Source organism: Syngnathoides biaculeatus, chromosome 11 (genome assembly GCF_019802595.1).
Source record: "Syngnathoides biaculeatus isolate LvHL_M chromosome 11, ASM1980259v1, whole genome shotgun sequence".
Classification (NCBI taxonomy): Eukaryota; Metazoa; Chordata; class Actinopteri; order Syngnathiformes; family Syngnathidae; genus Syngnathoides; species Syngnathoides biaculeatus.
The window spans coordinates 12032320-12051869 of record NC_084650.1 but is presented as its reverse complement, the minus strand read 5'-3'; the positions used below and the strand labels follow the sequence as shown (position 1 = coordinate 12051869).

General features: G+C 44.9%; 1 protein-coding gene across 8 annotated transcripts in view; it reads right to left on the bottom strand.

Annotated features, from left to right (window-relative positions):
- drp2 (dystrophin related protein 2) overlaps positions 1–19550 on the bottom strand; it is a 144429-nt gene that overhangs the window by 98086 nt on the left and 26793 nt on the right. For 7 of the 8 annotated variants that reach the window (XR_009797219.1, XR_009797217.1, XR_009797218.1 and 4 more), the window contains exon 2: positions 5625–5802. Coding sequence is in view for 5 of the 8 variants with exons in the window: in XM_061835706.1 (XP_061691690.1) it covers positions 5625–5802 (178 nt within the window). In the remaining 3 variants the exon portion in view is untranslated. Of the gene's footprint in view, positions 1–5624; positions 5803–10597; positions 11600–19550 lie in introns of those variants that run through there. The other variant, XM_061835709.1, reaches the window with a different exon arrangement.

The window sequence follows — 19550 nt, the reverse complement described above, 5'->3', positions numbered from 1 at the left end:
GGAGTTTAATTTTTTCCTTTTGTCACGCTCCTAACTCAAGGCATTTGTATCTCAAAGCGGCTTTCCCCATTTGAGTGAATGGAGATGCCAATAATCTGTTCCCAACTCCCCAGAAATAAGACACAACAAAAATGTTTGTAGTCCATCCATCCATCCATCCATCTTCTACCGCTTCTCCGGCACGGGTCGGGTCGCGGGGGAAGTAGCTTCAGCAGGGATACCCAGACTTCCCTTTCCCCAGCCACTTCTTTCAGCTCTTCCGGAGGGATCCCGAGGCTTTCCCAATCCAGCCGGGAGACATATTCTCTCCAGCGTGTCCTGGGTCATCACCAGGGTCTCTTTCCCGTGGGACGTGCCCGGAACACCTCACCAGGGAGGCGTCTGGGAGGCATCCGAATCAGATGCCCCAGCCACCTCATCTGGCTCCTCCGGTCACCCTTCTTGAAAAGGGGGACCACCACCCCAGTCTGCCAATTTAGAGGCACTGTCCCAAAGGTCCACGCGATGCTGCAGATGCGTGTCAACCACGACAGCCCCACAAAATCCAGAGCCTTTAGGAACTCCGGGCAAATCGAGCTTGCAATATCTCAACATTAATTATACCTTACAATATGACAATTTGAAATTTCGGTCTGGATTTGAACAAGAATCATGGAAGTTGCCACGTATGATTTGCCTTCGTGGACCACATAAAATCATGTGACGAGACGGATCTGGCCCCCCGGGCCTTGACTTTGACACCTGTGCACTTAGGCGCATATGTAAGTTCGCAATATAGAGCAGATGTTCACGTTACATTTTTGGACTTGTATTCGGTTCTTACTCACTGGCTAACTGCTGCTGTGTCCCGACAGGTACCGTACTCTTTCGGTTGTGAATGAAAAATAAATATACGACGCCGTCCGCAATACACAACCAACACGCAGCGCCACGTTGCCGGTAACGTCACGATGACTCAAACGCGGCTTAACGCGTGCGCTGACGCCGTAGCGTCAAATTGTGGGAGCTGGTACAGTACGTAAGCCTCCTGAAGTATAAAGACCCTCGCTGCGAGCGTCTTTATGCCATCAAAAATAAGTCCGTTATTGGTATGAGATTGAATGAAGCATAGGCCTAATGTGGACAGCTCGCATAAGGTAATGGATCCAGACCACTTAAGTCTCATAATGGGCCAGCAAGAGCCCGTCCGTGAATAGGACAAAAAGGGGGCTTATTTCGGTTTCTGTTATTACCTTCTGAATCTCATTTCTCGAGACTTTTCCCTCAGTTTTCCATTCCTTGATTTCCGCTTATTCTTTTTGGGACAATAAAATGGAAAAATACAAATAAAACATCTAATATCAATGAAAATGAAAAATATTCAATAATAATTAAATCATATTAATTAATTTTCATTTAATTTTAATTGAATAATTCAAAACATGGAATAGCAATTCATTTCATTACAAATATTTAAAAACTGTGATTTAAAAAAAAAATGTGACGAATTGATGTTGTCTTGCAACAACAACAAAAATTTGTTTGCATTTAAGAATTAAGGTTGAAAGAGGACCTTGGTTGCGTTTAAGAAACATAATGAAGTTGAAAAATGGCAGCTCTGTGCTGGTTTCAACCGGTTATGAGTGCACAGGCAGAGTCCGAGACTGAGGCAGGCGCAAGACTTTTGGGAGTTGACGCCGAGACAACGTCAAGACTTACAACGAAAAAAAAAAATGGCATCTGGAGACCAACACCAGCCTCGAGTATTACTTAGGCGGTCACAAATGAATTCAAGTAACCTTATTAACGTACTTTCAAAGCTAAATATATATTTTTAATCTTGGTTTTTATTGTCAGCTTTACAACTGGTTTATCTAAACCCGAACAAAAGTTCAGCCCTCCCACCGCCAGACACGCGCCCACACTTCGACGCCCGCCCGTGTGCGTTTGCACGAGTGTCATTTAATGAGACGTCCTCCCTTTCGCGTTGACCATCACAAAAAGCCATCACACAGCCAACCTTTTGTTATCATCTCGGAGTCCAATTAGCTCACCGACACTGTGTCACACTGATAAGTTCCGTGCCACGCATAAACATTGCATATCTCCCGGCGTCGCTCTTATCTTCGATAGCGCCGATTCCACCTGTTATTTTCCGCCTCCTCCCGAGAAAACGCGACACGCGGGTGTTTTCCGGCTTCCTTTTTGGAAGTCGCTTTTGGAGCAGGTGGAGTTCACTTTCATTCCGGGCCAAGTTGCGGGAGGACGCTCAGCCCGAGAGCAGCCAGCCGTTATCTAACTTTTTAGGTCCAGGGGAGTTGGAAAAAAAAAATTAAAAATTACATTCTTTCGAGGCAAAAAAGTTCCCATATTACATCCATCCATGCATTTGCTTTGCCGCTTATCCTCACAAGGGTTGCAGGGAATGCTGGAGCCTATCCCAGCTCGCTACACCCTGAACTGGTTGCCAGCCAATCGCAGGGCACATGGAGACAAACGACCAATCGCATTCACAATCACACCTAAGGACAATTTAGAGTCTCCAATTCATGTTGCATTTTTTTTGGGATGTGGGAGGAAATCGGGGTGCCCGGAGAAAACCCACGCAGGCACCGGGAGAACATGCAAACTCCACACAGGCGGGGCCGGGATTGAACCCAGGACCTCAGAACTGTGAGGCCAACGCTTTACCAGCTGAGCCACCGTGCCGCCCTCCAATATTACAATAAAGACTTATTTTAGTTGGGATTAAAACTAATGTATGTGAAATTGGAATATTACGATTCTAAAGTCAAAATTTAACGAGGGAATACATCACAAGCATGCGGCAAGGAGTAGGACCCAAATGCAGGACTCTGAGGCAGGGACATGATTTTCAAAGGTAGTTTCATTGTGTCAGAGGTGATACACAGGTAGAGGGTCCAAAAAGGCAGAAGCACAATAAAAACACGTAGCAAAAAAGGCTTCTTCTTTTCCTTTCGGCTTGTCCCGTTACGGGTCACCACAGTGTGTCATCTTTTTCCATCTAAGCCTATCTTGTGCATCTTCCTCTCTAACACCCAACTGTCCTCATTTCTTTGGTCTTCGCCCCCAATCTTTTGCACCCTTCTACCAACATACTGACGACTCTCTCCGGCCTCTGGACATGTCCAAACCATCGAAGTCTGCTCTCTCGAGCCTCGTCTCCAAAACCTCCAACTTTGGCTGTCCCTCTGCAGAGCTCATTTCTAATCCTATCCAAGCGAGAACCTCAACATCTTCATTTCTGCCACCTCCAGTTCGGCTTCCTGTTGCATCTTCAGTGCCACCGTCTCTAATCTGTCCATCATGGCCGACCTCACCGCTGTTTTATAAACTTTGCCCTTCATCCTAGCGGAGACTCTTCTGTCACATAGAACACCAGACACCTTCCGCCAACAGTACCTCCCCGCTTGGACCCGTTTCTTCACTTTCTTACTCCACTCTCCATTGCTCCGTATTGTTGACCCCAAGTATTTGAAGTCATCCACCCTCGCCGTCTATTCTCCCTGGAGCCTGAAACGAGGTCCGATAACTACAAGGAAAAACAGGACTCGGCTAAAGTGGCACAGGAATGCTGTGACGAGGGAGATACACGAACAAGACGTTTGCGGACTCACACACCCAAGAATGCAGTCTCAAACACAACACAACTAGCAACTGACAATACGACACGCAAGGCTCAAATGGGTCGTTTAATTAGCGTCAATGAGGTGGAGGTGGCACAGGGCAGTATTTTGTATTTCAAAAGTATGTTTCATACTGAAAAATAGGATGTTATTGTTCCAATGTGCATAAAGTTAGAGCGACTTTACAATAAGATAGATATATACTTTAAGATTGGTCACTCTGCTTGTACTTGGTATTTTTTTTTATTTTTTTTTTTTGCCAGAGTACTTGTTGTCAAAACCTTTGAGGACCACCGCTTTTGGGACAGCGGGCTCGGATTTTATTGGCTCGACCGGCTGTCGCTCAATGTCGAGGGGGGGGGGGCTATTACGAAGCGAAGGCCACGGCGCATGTCACCCCCCAACTCACAAAAACTGATTTTCCCGTCAAGGTCACCGAGCTCGTCCACGTTCTCCCACTCTTTCTACTTAGCTCCCTCTTTCGCAGCATCACTCTGGGATGATTTAGGAGCATCTGGCTTTTCCGGCTTTACCCTCTCTCCCCCTCCCTATCAATTCACTGCTGTGCTTATTCTGCCCCCCCACTCCACTTGCTCTCTCCTACTTGGTGATCTAATTACACGGAAGCTGCGGGGGAAACTGTCTTAACCAATTTCACAACTGTCCTGCCCCCGCCATCCGCCCAGTTCCGCATTCGACGCACCGGGGTCAAGTAAGCCATTAAGTGGGAGGCGGGCGATTGTCTGAACAGGATCCCAGGAGTGGAGTCGCGGGGGGGGTCGGAAATGATGCGGCAAAACCTGGACGGTCTCCAGTCGGGCATTAGAGAGCGACGTGAGTGGCGTCTAATAGTTTGGCGCTGGCCAACGCGTACACAATAAAGGCGGCATTAGTTTGCTATCAATGATGAATAAAGCTGACTCGGCGGGGAGTAAATGGAAAACACGCACGCGGTTAGCCGCCATACACAAATGCGACACATCATTAGCTTGGATTCTAATGGGGGATAGACGCGCGCGTGTATGATTGTCTGTGTGTGTGTGGATAATATTTTTCGACCGGCATGATCCCGACATAAAAGCATGACTGTATTTAGAGAGGCCATTTAGAGAGAGAGAGAGAGAGAGAGAGAGAGAGAGAGATAGCCAAATACATTTTAGATAGATAGATAGATAGATAGATAGATAGATAGATAGATAGATAGATAGATAGATAGATAGATAGATAGATAGATAGATAGATAGATAGATAGATAGATAGATAGATAGATAGATAGATAGATAGATAGATAGATAGATAGATAGATAGATAGATAGATAGATAGATAGATAGATAGATAGATAGATAGACAGATAGATAGATAGAGGGCAGTGTTGGTTGGCCTCACAGTTCTGAGGTCCAGTGTTCGATCCTGGCCCCGCCTGTGTGGAGTTTTCATGTTCTCCACGTGCCTGCGTGGGTTTTCTCCGGGTGAGCACTCCGGTTTCCTCCCACATCCCAAAAACACGCCACCTTTAATTGGACACTCTAAATTGCCCCTAGGTGTGATTGTGAGTGCGACCGGTTGTCTGTCTCCATGCGCCCTGCGACGTCTGCTTATAATCAGGTGCGCCGTATAGTCCAGAAATGATGGCAAAACTGTTCCAACCCTAGCCTAAAATATAAATAAATAAATACGTGTGTTCAAATATCAGTTTGTTAAGTTATTGTAACTTTGTGACACGGACCGTTACGTGTTGGTATTGATTTAGCAAATTTAAATGATCAACAATTCCATTTTGTTGAATGCCTAGTTTGAGAGTAAACTTCAACTGGGAGTGTCAATAAAAAGCCTGAAGTCTTTTTTTGATAGAATTGTTCCCGAAAGTGCTACTAGTTGAGTTCAGCGTCACCATATGAACAGCAACCTTTGCAAAACGTTCATTTTCTCAGCGTTATGTCATTCCTGTCGCCATAGAGACGAAGATCCCGTTTTTAACACGTGAGCGCCCCTCTTACCGGATGTTGTGCGACTTGCGTTTGATCTCATTCCAGCAGAGGTTCATGTCCCCGGCCTGGTGCGCGCCGCCGCCGCCCCTCAGCCTCCTGGACTCGGCCCCCTCCTCCTGGGCCTCACCGTCCGCCACCGACTGGCACGGCACGCAGTGGCATCCCGGCCACGAGGGCCGCCTCGGAGCTGAGGGTGCACAAACATAGAGACATAAACAAAACGGGGAAAAACGGGGAGGAGGGGGGACAAGACAACTGCTAGGAATGCGTTTGCTTGGTTAGGTAGTTGATTTATCGATAACCTGGTCAATTGGATGGCTCTTTAGCTAATTAGTCTATTGATTGGTCGCTCGGCCGGTCTGTTGATCAACAGAATGCTTGGTAATGATTGAAGAGGATGTTATTCATTGGTCGGCATCAATCCGTAAAAAATTTCCAGAGGAGCGCAAAGTCTGCAGCACGGAGTCACGGAAAAAAGCCAGCAAAGTACACGCAATGCACGGCGTGAATGCGGTTTGGAACGTCCCACAGGCGTGAATTTGCCGTTTGAAATACACATACACGAGTCTTCCCGGGTACTCTTTTAAAAAAAAGTGTGAAGTCATGGAAGGATGAAATTGAAGACGCGCAAGCAACTTTGACGGAGCTGATGGCATGGACAACTACAGGACAAAGTCCAGAGGTACGCGTAGGTCTTGAACGAGAAACCAGAGCGACAAAATAATGGGGTTCATGTATGAGATGGAATTTCAAAATATATTGAAATCTTGCTCATCCAAGTTTGAATAAGATCATGCAGCATTTTAGCTTGGTTTAGGTTTGGCACACCAACAAAATAAAAAGAACGAAAGAAAAGGAAAATACGGAGGGTGCAAATTTGACCATTTAGGCCATGTCACTGAAAGGGTGTCAAATGCAGGACTTCGAGGCGGAGGCATAATGTTCAATGTGGTTTATTCCGGAAACGGTGTAGGAGTTCGACAAGGCAGAGGCTCAGAAACGCTAGGCTAGGCGGGATCCAAAAGACATACAGCGAGGTCCGATGACTACACGGGAAACTATCAAACTCAACAGGACAGGGTCAAACTAAAAGGGCACAGAATGGCTGTGACTAGGGTTACTCCAACTTACTCGTAGAAGCGGAGAGTCCCACGGGGCAGTGAATGCAACTCACTAACGCAAGGCAACAAACTGGCAAATGCCAGCGACAAAAACTCCAACTTAAATGCCCGTCTAGTCACAGTCCGAATGTGGAACAGCTGTGACCGGTGCCTGGCCAACCCTTGCTCACGACACGTTTGTGTCCCAAGGAAAAGAAAATGTCAAATGCAGGACCAAATTAACCGTCAAATACATTTTTATTATTAGACAAAGTGTCCTGCACAATGATCTGAAATACAGTTTAAAAGATTAATTTCACGTGGATTTAACAATGGGAAAAATAGCATTTGTTACCTAAATTAGTCTTAACCACAATATATAATCATTCAAATCTTTTATTCAAGTGATATTTTTTAGATCCACTAAAGGGAACCATATTCATTTTTCAAGCGATATTCAACATTGAATTTGGGCCGACAAACAGAGCCGCCATAATCCACCGCACACACACACACACACACGCACACAGAACCAATAACAGGCATGTTCCCTGATGTGTGTATACGTGTTTCATATTTACAGCTGATCAATCTTCTTCTCTCACGTTGCAAGCGGCGAGTATCCATCCAACGGAGAGATTCTCAAACTCGGATCCCCCCGCGTGGCTACAGCTCGGGGGTCCCCGAAATCATTTTCAAATGTGAAAAATTCCACGGCTGCATATGGGGGCTGGCGGACCAATAAAACAAGCATAATAAAGTAATCATAATAACACGGTAATAAACCAATGAAAGCTATCTTTAGCACAAAGTAACGCTGCACTTCCTGGGGTTGTGAGTTTTTATTGATTTTTGGTTGCTGCACCGACAATATCCCAAAATGTTCCCCAGCGTCCTTTGCACCAACCTCCTCTTGCCATTCATTCCGTGAGCCACCGTGGCGATCGGGTTTTGTTTATTTCTATTTGCCAGGAATCAACAGTTCGCCGTCCGGTCGCCGTCTCCTCGTCCACTCGTTTCCCCGCCGTGCCTTCGCTTCCTCAGACAGCGACTTCGAACGCGGCTGAGTCGGGAGCGTGAATCGGCAGCAGGCTGAACCCTTGACAGTCAGACGACTAACAGTCACTCAAAAAACCCGTTGGAGTGTTCGCTTTGTGAGTAAACAGTAAAAGACGAGCACGCGGAGTCTGTGGGAACTGTTGGGAAAGCGGAATCAAGATGGGGACGGCGTCTAAGAGGGAACTCACAACATTGTGGTAGTAAAAGTGACTCGATATTGTTTTCGTGATAAACAACGAGTCATTGCGCTTAAAAATTATCTTTGCGTCAGCGAGGTCGCTTGACCAGGCAGCGATCGCCATAGATATGCATCGGTCGGCCATTTTGAGCTCTGCGACGCTAAGCTAGGGAGGTCAAAGTCATGAGCGCCATCCGCGTGCGTGGATGGCAAGAAAACCAAAACAACATACCGTTGTGTGAAACAGCATACAATTATGACAAGGGAACAGGGAGTCAATTTCATATACAAACAAAAAATGTGTACTGATAAGTTTATAGAGCTCGTGCACCTACGTCATCAAATCACGTCACTGGCCGGAAGTGACGGTCAAACAAAGCATTCTTCAATGCTAAGTCGGTTGAAAATACATCTTATAGCGCGACGGCCAGAGTTTTGTCCGATGCCGTAAAACATTTAGAAGGTGATAATAAACGAAGGTACGTGGAAAAATGAGAGACACTTGCCATAGAGGATGAATAATAAATTGGATCGTTAACGCGCTTCCGCTTGTCTTGGACAACTGGATAAAACTGCTGGGATAGGCTTCACTCTCCCTACACAGAAGAGTGTTAACCTACGTAAACCACCTCTGTGTGACCAATGGTTTATTTTCTTTTTTTTTTTTTTTAAATATGCATTGGACTCATTTGAGAACAATGAATATTAAAAAAAAAAAAAAAAAAGTCTGTTGGGGAGAGGTTTAACGTGTGGCCGCAACACGCTTCCGTGTACGTTGGAGACAACTCCCTGTCGTTTTTTTCTTTTTTAAGCGCATTGTTCTCAAATGATCCAACTTGCCATTATAAATACTTGTTGTGAATTTGAGATTGAGAAGAATAATTTGTACCTGAAATGAAGTGATCGTTACACAGTCATGTGTGTATTTTGGTTGGGCACCATCCATCACGTTTAATTGCCTAAATTCATCGATCTTTTCTGGGTTTTTTTCAGCTGGTATTCTATAGAATGACTTTTTTTTTTGAATATCCGTCTCGTCTGTTGTAACAACAAACTGCACAACAAGTCTCGGGCATTGTGAATATTCTCCTCCGGTTCGATGTCCCCCACACCGTCGAGCAGCTCTTTTTGACCGGCAATACGGCGCCGTCACGTGCATGAGCTGTCGTCAAAACAGTAAACATCATGACTGAGAAATGAACACTTCATGACTTCAATTTGGTGTCCACGCGTTGCCTTCTATGGGAACGTGGACCTCCGCAACACGCCTGCCACGCTTATTGCGGTATCTGCACAACCGATATGCTCCAATCTCCAGAATTACACTGATTGTCTCGCTGGCCCGTGTGACCAAAATGCTGCATTTGAATGCAGAAGCGACACTCTTTTTTTTTTTTTTCCAGCATGTAACTTGGTTATATAAGAGCCTTACATTGCTCCATATTAAAAAAAAATAAAATAAAAAAATCGAAAGCGATCCTCCGCCTGTCTGAGCGTTGCTTCGCAATCGATCGGGCGAGTGGCCTCCCTAAATTCAAATTTCATTGTATTTATACAGCACCCAAGCACTGCCAAAGTGGTCTCCAGGTACTGTGCACACAGATCAGGTCAAAGACCACAATCCGAATTCATCAAACGACCAACAGACGACACTACACGATGGAGGGAAAGGACTAAGGAGAGGAATTGGGATTGGCTTTATATCTGTGAAAAAAAATATATATATACTTTTTTTTTTTTTTTTTTGTAAAGTCCTGCAATGTCAATGCTCTCATCTCACAGATTTGCATCACGCGGGCACGCGTCAACCCGAAAGCGGGTCTGGTCTCGAGAACAGGAGCCGAGCCGGAACGCATGCTTTAGCCATTAGAAGCTTGATTGCACGCGGCGTTGCTCGGCCACGTGTGCATAGTGCACCACTTAAAGGAACGCCCCACACGACGACGACGACACTCTTGGAGACGGGCCTTCGCGTAGGAATCCAACAATTACTCCTCCACTTCCGGTGTTATCGTCTAACGATGATAACTGCGAGGTTAAACGAACACATTTCTTGTCCCAAAAAAAGTTGCTTTTCTCGGAACTCTGGAAATGCGTGACAATCACAATCCGTCTAAGTGAACAACACTTCATGCGTTCCGTTATGTAAGTCCAAACAAAAAAAAATCATTACACTTTCCCACTTCACTCGGCTCATCTTAGTTTGGGGGCGTTCGATATTTCAATTCAAAATATGTATATTGCAGGGGTTCTTTGTTTTCAACTCTGTGTTTATGCTTCACTTGCACTCCGAGACAGGCGATACATATTAGATACGTAATGTATGCATGTCAATATTTGGCAGAGCTAGCAAAAGTACTTAGAGAGAAGGAAAAGGACAGATAGTGGAAGATTCCTGTAAAAGTACGTGTATCAAATCAACTCCTTTACTTTGCGACTATTGCTTAGTCTGGAACGGATTTTTATGAAGTTGTATATTTTCATAGGAATGGAAAAAGCATCAAAAGCGAGCGAGGTAAGCAGGTACCCCGCAGCGGGAGAGGAAACCCGGAAGAACCGTCCTCAAATGAACCAGTCTGAAAACTTTGCCTTTTTTCGGAGCGCCGGAAAAGAAAAGAAGCAACAGAAGATCAAATCATAACCACCTTGATCCCAATCTGAACGGATGAAGAATGCAGCTCAGATGTCCACCGTTCGGCTCTCGTGACAGGAGCCGCGCAGATGAAAAGCAATTACGGAATTTCCCAACGTGACAACGCCGACCTCAGCGCCGGCGACCTCCTCGAGCCGACGAGATCCGCTAAAATGCGCGTGGACGGCGCTCGCAAGGCTGGACGCGGAAAATCTGAGCCGCGTAAGGCGCGCAGAGAAGAAACATACATAAACTAGCAAAAAAAATCCTTATAGAGAGCAAAAAAAATCCTTATAACATAAAGCAAATTATATGTCAAAATAACGGAGGGAAAAAACACAAAGTTGGTGGTTCTCCCATTGCGCAATATGAATAATATACTTGTTTCCTTTACCAGAAATGAAAGTATTTTGCTAATCTAAAATCAACATTTGCCGCTGCGCTAGACATCACGCCTGCCGCGACAAAAATCTTCCACGCAGGCTACGTTTGGAAATGTTCAGAATTCGCATGATTTGTGGTGTGCGGCCGTGTACGTAAGATTCACCACGAAATCCGCATGAGCTACGAGTTGAATAAAGCTCGACCTTGTACACCTACACCGGTCGTAATCGTCACCGCGAAATTGAAAAAAAAAAAAAAAATGTTGAGCCCAAAGCCCTAAAAGCCTGCGCTCAAAGTTTTGGGAGCTCACAAAAAAAAATGAATAATGATAATTGTTAGCCTGATAGCAAAATTGTCTACCGGTAAGTCTTGTTGAACTCAATACATTTTTTAAAAAGTGCTTGCTAAATATTTCGGGAGGGGCATTCTTTATTTTTGTGTAGATCTTCTTTTGTCCAAGTCGGAAATGGAGGAAATTGGACTTCACTCCTTTGCTGGTTTTGTTTTTTCTTGGTTTTCAAAAACAACATTGACGTTATTATTTGTTTTGCCTTTATTTAAGCAAGTTAAAGGGAAATTCCGGTGGTTTGTATCCAATAGGTCACGTTGTAGCGCCGGAGAAAAAGTGTCGGACACAGAAACAGAACTTGCTTTATTGTTCGACATCACCAAACTACTCGCATAACGGCGGGAACTCTCTTAACCTTTCCTCCGGAAGCGCAACAACAAAAACAGTCCGTGCGGAACCCCGCACCCCAACTCGATGTCCCGCGGGTGAATTATGTAAACACCACAACGTCATATGTACTGTGCACCTTGGCAACGTGATGTTAATCCTCTCCCATTTAATCTTTTTTTGAGAAGATTTTTTTTAATCGGCAATGACGAAATTTCATGGGCGGTGCCGTACTATGTGCCGGACCAAAAGCTCGATTACGATGGGATGCAATTATGGTCAGCGCTGATTTCTCAGATTTATCCTCATCTGATGAAGGAATAGCAGTATCGGTCGATCGAGAAGACGGAGGAATACGTCCATGCAGATTTGAACCTGTGGCTGTAAATAATGTTGAACATTCCGACAGTTCTTCGGGACGGGAACGACGCGGAGTCTGACGAGCGCGCTCTGGCGAGCGCTGGCCACAATTGTTTCCCAACCGAAGCGAGCCTTTGTTGCCGCAGCTATCATGTCACATCCGCGCACGCAGGTCATGTGACTCGCCAAAGTGGCGGCGCCCGTCAAATTTCGTAATTGCCGATAAAATCAAATAAAAAAACATTACATGGTAGAGGTTTAACATCATATTGTCAAGGTACAGTACATATGACATGAGCCATTGGATACATTTTTAATCCAAACCACCAGAATTTCTAGTTTTCTCTCTCTCTCTCCTCTCTCCCTATATATATATATATATATATATATATATATATTTGTAGAAATAGTTTGGAAAAAACATCTTTTTTGCAACGGTGACCGAGCCAAGAAGGCAGCAGGTTGAACAGCAACTCTGACTCAATCACAATTATTAACTACCCACGCAACAAATGAGTATGAATTAATAAATTACAAACGTATAATACTAATAAGACATTTGAACTGTGTTGAATCTTCTAAATTAATACAATAAAATTAGAGTGGTTATTATCTTTCAATTTGAAATTGGCCACTAAGTGCAAGGATGAGACCTGTAAGCCAAATGTGAAATTAAAAAAATGACTTCAGCAATTATGCTAACAGGCTAATGATGCGTTTATTTTTACTGGTTTTGGAGTGAGACGGACAGAAGTCCATGACCACAGAACCAAGATCCCAACTGAACCCTTGTCAGTTGTGAACCGCTCCGCCCCTCATTTTTTAGGCAAACGATGATACAATAATTGCTTTAAATTTTAGCAAGCAGTATAAATCTGTTTTTATGAGGCATTTGGGGGGAACCCTGGCAATCTCTGGTGCCGCAGGCATTTGCCCCCCCCCCCGCACACAAATAATCTTTATTTCTAAAGATGATTTCCATTTCCAAAAGGTATTAGCCGGAGCCAGTCGGGGCTTTGTGGTCGCTTCTTGTCTCGGCGTGTATTTGGTTACGTTCCCCGCACGGCGTCCATTGAACGCGGCGTCAAAAACCAAACAGAGCCGGAGTGAAATATTCATCCGTGGTGACAGATGGCGAGATTGTACTGAAATGGAACTAATTCCACGCACTAATTGCGAGACGCGGCCTTCTGTCAGCCGGAGAGAGCCCACAACACTTTGTGACGCTTTTACGCCCGCCGTTAAAAAAAAAAAACGCAACGCACGAGCGCTAAAAACCACGATGAGGCATCCGAAAGGAAGTGCCAAAGCAGCGGCCAGCACACACACACACTAAATCCACATTTCATATTCACAATGCTGGATGGTGTCCACCAGCTCAAGGTGTCGCACACCAAATTGGATCCAAAACATGTTTGAATCCACATCACCTCCTCCAATAATTCAAGGCAGAACAGTAGCGCGTTGGCCTCGCAGTTCTGGTTCAAATCTCGGTCCTGCTAATGTGGAGTTTGCATGTTCTCTCCCCGTGCCTGCGTGGGTTTTCTCCGGGCACTGCGGTTTCCTCCCACATCCCAAAATCACGCAACATTCATTGGACACTCGAAATTGCCCCGAGGTGTGATTGTGAGTGCGGGTGTTTGTTTCGATGTGCCCTGCGATTGGCTGGCAACCAGTTCAGTGTGTGCCCCGCCTCCTGCCCTTTGACAGCTGGGATAGGCTCCAGCACTCCCCCCGACCCTTGTGAGGATAAGCAGGAAACAAAATGGATGGATGGATGGATGGATGGATGTATTATGGAAACTTTTTTCCCCTCTAACGAATGTCATTTTTATTTTTTATTTTGATTTTTTTTAAATGGTAGCATTTCAACTCCCCTGGACCTAAAAGTTAGATAACAGCTGGCTGCTCTCGGGGTAAGCGTTATCCTGCCACCTGGCCCAGACAGCTGGGATAGGCTCCAAAACTCTCGCGACCCTCGTGAGGATAAGCGACTCAAAAAAAAAAAACCTAAATTTTGAAAATGATCTTTTTGGCAGCCGCAGCAATGAAACGCGCTTCCACGAGATGGCAAAAGGTCCAACTTCTGAACAGAAGTTTTGTGTTCAAAATTTAACATCCATCCATTTTCTTTGCCTCTTATGCTCACGAGGGTCGCGGGGAGTGCTGGAGCCTAACCCAGCTCTCGTTGGGCAAGAAGTCGGGGCACGCCCGGAACTGGACGCCAGCCAATTGCATGGCACATGGAGACAAACAGCCGCACTAACAATCACACCTACGGGCAATTTCATGTCCAATGAATGTTGGATGTTTTTCGGAACGGGGAGAACATGCAAACTCCACATAGGCGGGTCCGGGATTGAACCCAGGGTCCTCAGAACTGTGAGGCCAACGCTTTACCAGCTGAAACCACCGTGCCAGCATAATTAGACATTTTTTGTGAGTAAAATGAGACAAGACGAGTTTTGTGAGCAGCGTAACTTTGCAAGACTGGAATTTTGCAAACGCGGGCATTTTTAACAAGAGGGGCTTGTCTGCGCCGGTGGGCACAAACACGGCCCAGGTTGTCCGCCGCCAATCACAGCCGCTTAATTCATTCATCCCATTTAATTGAGGCGCAGCGAGAGCAATCGCACGCACGTCGAGAACGACCGCGTTGGAGCGCTGTCGCTTGGCCCGTGTGCCAAAAGACAACACGATTAAATACAGGAAAATGAAACGTGTCCACGGACCTCAATGATGAACGTCTCCCTCAAACGAGCGTCGGTTTTACGGCCCCGTCAGTCAAACGGCCAAAGATGCGCGGCACAAATGTCGACATGAATGCTGGCGGATGGATTTAAACCATGTAAAGGAGCTGATGCTGCGACATATTTGCCAAAGATAAGGTTGTAACGCTGTGATCTTAAAATTGAATATGATATAATAATGTCATGCTTTTTATTTATAATTTTTTTTTTAAATAAAATAGAACTGGAAAAAAAATAGGACTACATTTGTGCAGACATTACAGAGGCCCTAAACTGGTTTCTCATTGTAATGAGTAAATGTTAGAGTTATCGTTAATATATTTATTATGGACTTGCAACAAAGCCAAAGTATCATCCTTGCTTCGAAGAGTCTTGTTCACAGGACAAGCTCCTAAACACAGATGCAACAGCATCTTCCTACAAGTGGCCATCATAACCAAAGAATGTGCTCAATCATCATCGTCCGATGTGCCGCGTCATCACCAAAACTGTACCTTTGTTCATTTCATCTGCTCAGCCCTCCTTTTGACCTCGTCTGTTTTCTAATAAAAAAAAAAAAAAAAAAGAGTACGGGAGAGGCTGGTTCAGAACGTGTTTGGAGACTGTAACTGGCCCGTCTCCTCACGTCCTCCTGATCAGAAGAAAGACGACTTCTTGTCCGTTATTTGTGCAACTATTCCAACAAGTTAGGTGATAAACCTAACAGTAACATTCTCATTGTAATGAGAAACTTTCTCATTGTAATGAGTAAGTTCCTCATCATTATTACGGAGCCTCTAAAAACTAGCTTTTTTCCCCCCGTGCGTGGATTTCAGATTTAGGTCGATGGTGTTGCGGTACGCTCGCCTGACTTTGATGCAGGCAGTGCGGGTTCAGTTCCCACTCAGTGACGGTGTCAATATGTGCCCTGCGACAGGCAGTCCGCCTTTCGCCCAAAATCGGCTGGGATGGGCTCCGGCACTCCCACGGCTCCTGTGAGGATAAGCATCTTGGGAAATGGATGGATGTCAGACTCCTAGCTGATTTTTAATCGGTGTTTCAGTCATCATTCTGTACATATGTATGAAGTCTGAATTTTTTGCCCATTTTTTGTGGACAGCCCCAACTGTAAATTGTCCTCGGGTGTGCATGAGTGCAAATGCTTAATTGTCTGTACTGGTGACCAGTCCAGAGACCAGCTCGGCCTAATCGGGACACGCGCTGCAGAAAATGGACGCGAACCATCGCCGTCCTGCTCCTGTAACACCCCATCGCCGGCGTTCTTTATCACGCTCCCAATGTTTGCCCTCAGACCGTATATTTTATTACCCTTCGTACGCGATTATCTTTTCCATGTGACAATAATTTGCCCCCAAGCTAACATGGCGTCCCCGCACTAATTTATATTCCCGGGGTGTCATTGCGGTTCTTTGTCCCGTGAAAACTGATTGGAAATGAGAAGTCACAGGCGCATGTGCGCGCATGTGTGTGTGTGTGTGTGTGTGTGTAGGTGTGTGTAGGTGTGTAAGTGTATTAATACAAGTAACCATAACAGCTTTACTGCTAATAAAACCACGGGATGTACACTTTAAAGAAGAGAGGGTCAAAGAAATTAACCCTGTGGTACTCCGCAGACTCTCTGGGGATGATTATATTCTTTTTATGATTTTACATGTACAAGAATTATTTTCCCCAATCAAAATTGCCATATAGACACCAATATATTTTCTTAGAGGAGTCATTAATCTTTAGAATGATGGATTGAAATTAAGAAATAGTTGGGATGTACAATATGTTGTGGATTATTTATTGGTACTCCCTCTAAAGTCTCTAGATTCGCTGTCTGCTGAAAAGCAAGTAATTTTAATCTTTTTTTTAATCATTGTTATTCAAAACAATTGATATTAATAGACAGCAAAGGCGGCATGATATGGTACAGTAAGGCATAAGCACACTAAAGCAAGACTACTACTGTGTAGTCTTGTGTTCAGTTTAAACAACAGGGGATCTAGAATTGAACCTTGTGGCACGCCACACCTCACGTGACACCTGCATTGGATTATTGGGGAAGCAAAGAAGTTATTCAACTAAAAACAATTAAAATTGTTATGAGGAATTGTTACAAGTATGTATACTATTGTTGTTGTTTTTCATTTTTACGAGGCAAAAACTTATGCGCTAGTCAAAATTATTGGTCTAGGTTTAAGATAATTAACTATGTATATATGTTACATTAATTTTAGACTAAAAACGTTTTTTGACAAATTGTCACAATATGAATAAAACATATTAATTTACTTGCTAAAAATGTGTTTCTTTTTCCCGGTGGAGCTTTTCAGCCATCCAGGTCACGGAAATTTGCAATGTTTGAATTGGAATGTTGTCGTTTGCTTGCTTGTTGAATTTGCTGAATTTTTTTCACCCTAAAAACATTCAAAAGTATAACCTAAGCTATTGTCGTTATGATGCAATGCAGCCCTATGGGGGCACAAACCAGTGCAATCTGTAGGCCGGTCCCAAGCCCGGATAAATGCAGAGGGTTGCGTCAGGAAGGGCATCCGGCGTAAAAACTGTGCCAAACAAATATGAGCGTTCATCTAAAGAATCCCATACCGGATCGGTCGTGGCCCGGGTTAACAACGCCCGCCCCCGGCACTGCTAACCTGCAGGGCGTCGGTGGAAATTCAGCTACTGTGGGTCGAAGACAAAGAAGAGGAGGAAACCGGATCCAGCGTCAGAAGAAAAAGAGGAATGCACAGAGCCTACAACTGAGTGTAGGGACTTTGAATGTTGGGACTATGACAGGAAAAGCACAGGAGTTGGTTGACATGATGATTAGGAGAAAGGTTGATATTCTGTGCATCCAAGAGAGCAGGTGGAAAGGTAGTAAGGCTAGAAGTTTGGGAGCAGGGTTTAAATTATTCTACCACGGAGTAGATGGGAAGAGAAATGGAGTAGGGGTTATTTTAAAGGAAGAGCTGGCTAAGAATGTCTTGGAGGTGAAAAGAGTATCAGATCGAGTGATGAGACTAAAATTTGAAATTGAGGGTGTTATGTATAATGTGGTTAGCGGCTATGCACCACAGGTAGGATGTGACCTAGAGTTGAAAGAGAAATTCTGGAAGGAACTAGATGAAGTAGTTCTGAGCATCCCAGACAGCGAGAGAGTTGTGATTGGTGCAGATTGTAATGGACATATTGGTAAAGGAAACAGGGGCGATGAAGAAGTGATGGGTAAGAACGGCATCCAGGAAAGGAACTTTGAAGGGCAGATGGTGGTGGACTTTGCAAAAAGGATGGAGATGGCTGTAGTAAACACTTATTTCCAGAAGAGGGAGGAACATATAGTGACCTACAAGAGCGGAGGTAGAACCACGCAGGTAGATTATATTTTGTGCAGACGATGTAATCTGAAGGAGGTTACTGACTGTAAAGTAGTGGTAGGGGAGAGTGTAGCTCGACAGCATAGGATGGTAGTATGTAGGATGATTCTGGTGGTGGGTAGGAAGATTAAGAAGACAAAGGTACAGCAGAGAACCATGTGGTGGAAGCTGAAAAAGGAAGAATGTTGTGCAGCCTTCCGGAAAGAGGTGAGACAGGCTCTCGATGGACAACCGAAGCTCCCGGAAGACTGGACGACGACAGCCAAGGTGATCAGAGAGACAGGCAGGAGAGTACTTGGTGTGTCATCTGGTAGGAAAGGGGAGAAGGAGACTTGGTGGTGGAACCCCAAAATACAGGGAGTCATACAAGGAAAGAGATTAGCGAAGAAGAAGTGGGATACTGAGAGGACTGAGGAGAGGCGAAAGGAGTACATCGAGATGCGACGTAGGGCAAAGGTAGAGGTGGCAAAGGCTAAACAAGAGGCATACGAAGACATGTACACCAGGTTGGACACGAAAGAAGGAGAAAAGGATCTCTACAGGTTGGCCAGACAGAGGGATAGAGATGGGAAGGATGTGCAGCAGGTAAGGGTGATTAAGGATAGAGATGGAAATGTGTTGACTGGTGCCGGTAGTGTACTAAATAGATGGAAAGAATACTTTGAGAAGTTGATGAATGAAGAAAATGAGAGAGAAGGAAGAGTTGAAGAGGCAAGAGTGAAGGACCAGGAAGTGGAAATGATTACTAAGGGGGAAGTCAGAAAGGCACTACAAAGGATGAAAAATGGAAAGGCAGTTGGTCCTGATGACATACCGGTAGAGGTATGGAAGCAATTTGGAGAGATGGCTGTGGAGTTTTTGACAACTTATTCAACAGAATACTAGCGGGCGAAAAGATGCCTGAAGAATGGAGGAAAAGTGTTCTAGTTCCCATTTTTAAGAACAAAGGGGATGTTCAGAGCAGTGGGAACTATAGAGGAATAAAGTTGATGAGCCACACAATGAAGTTATGGGAAAGAGTAGTGGAGGCTAGACTCAGGACAGAAGTAAGTATCTGCGAGCAACAGTATGGTTTCATGCCTAGAAAGAGTACCACAGATGCATTATTTGCCTTGAGGATGCTCGTGGAAAAGTACAGAGAAGGTCAGAAGGAGCTACATTGCGTCTTTGTGGATCTAGAGAAAGCCTATGACAGAGTACCAAGAGAGGAACTGTGGTACTGCATGCGTAAGTCTGGTGTGGCAGAGAAGTATGTTAAAATAGTACAGGACATGTATGATGGCAGCAGAACAATGGTGAGGTGTGCCTTAGGTGTGACAGAGGAATTTAAGGTGGAGGTGGGACTGCATCAGGGATCAGCTCTGAGCCCCTTCCTGTTTGCAGTGGTAATGGATAGGCTGACAGATGAGGTTAGACTGGAATCCCCTTGGACCG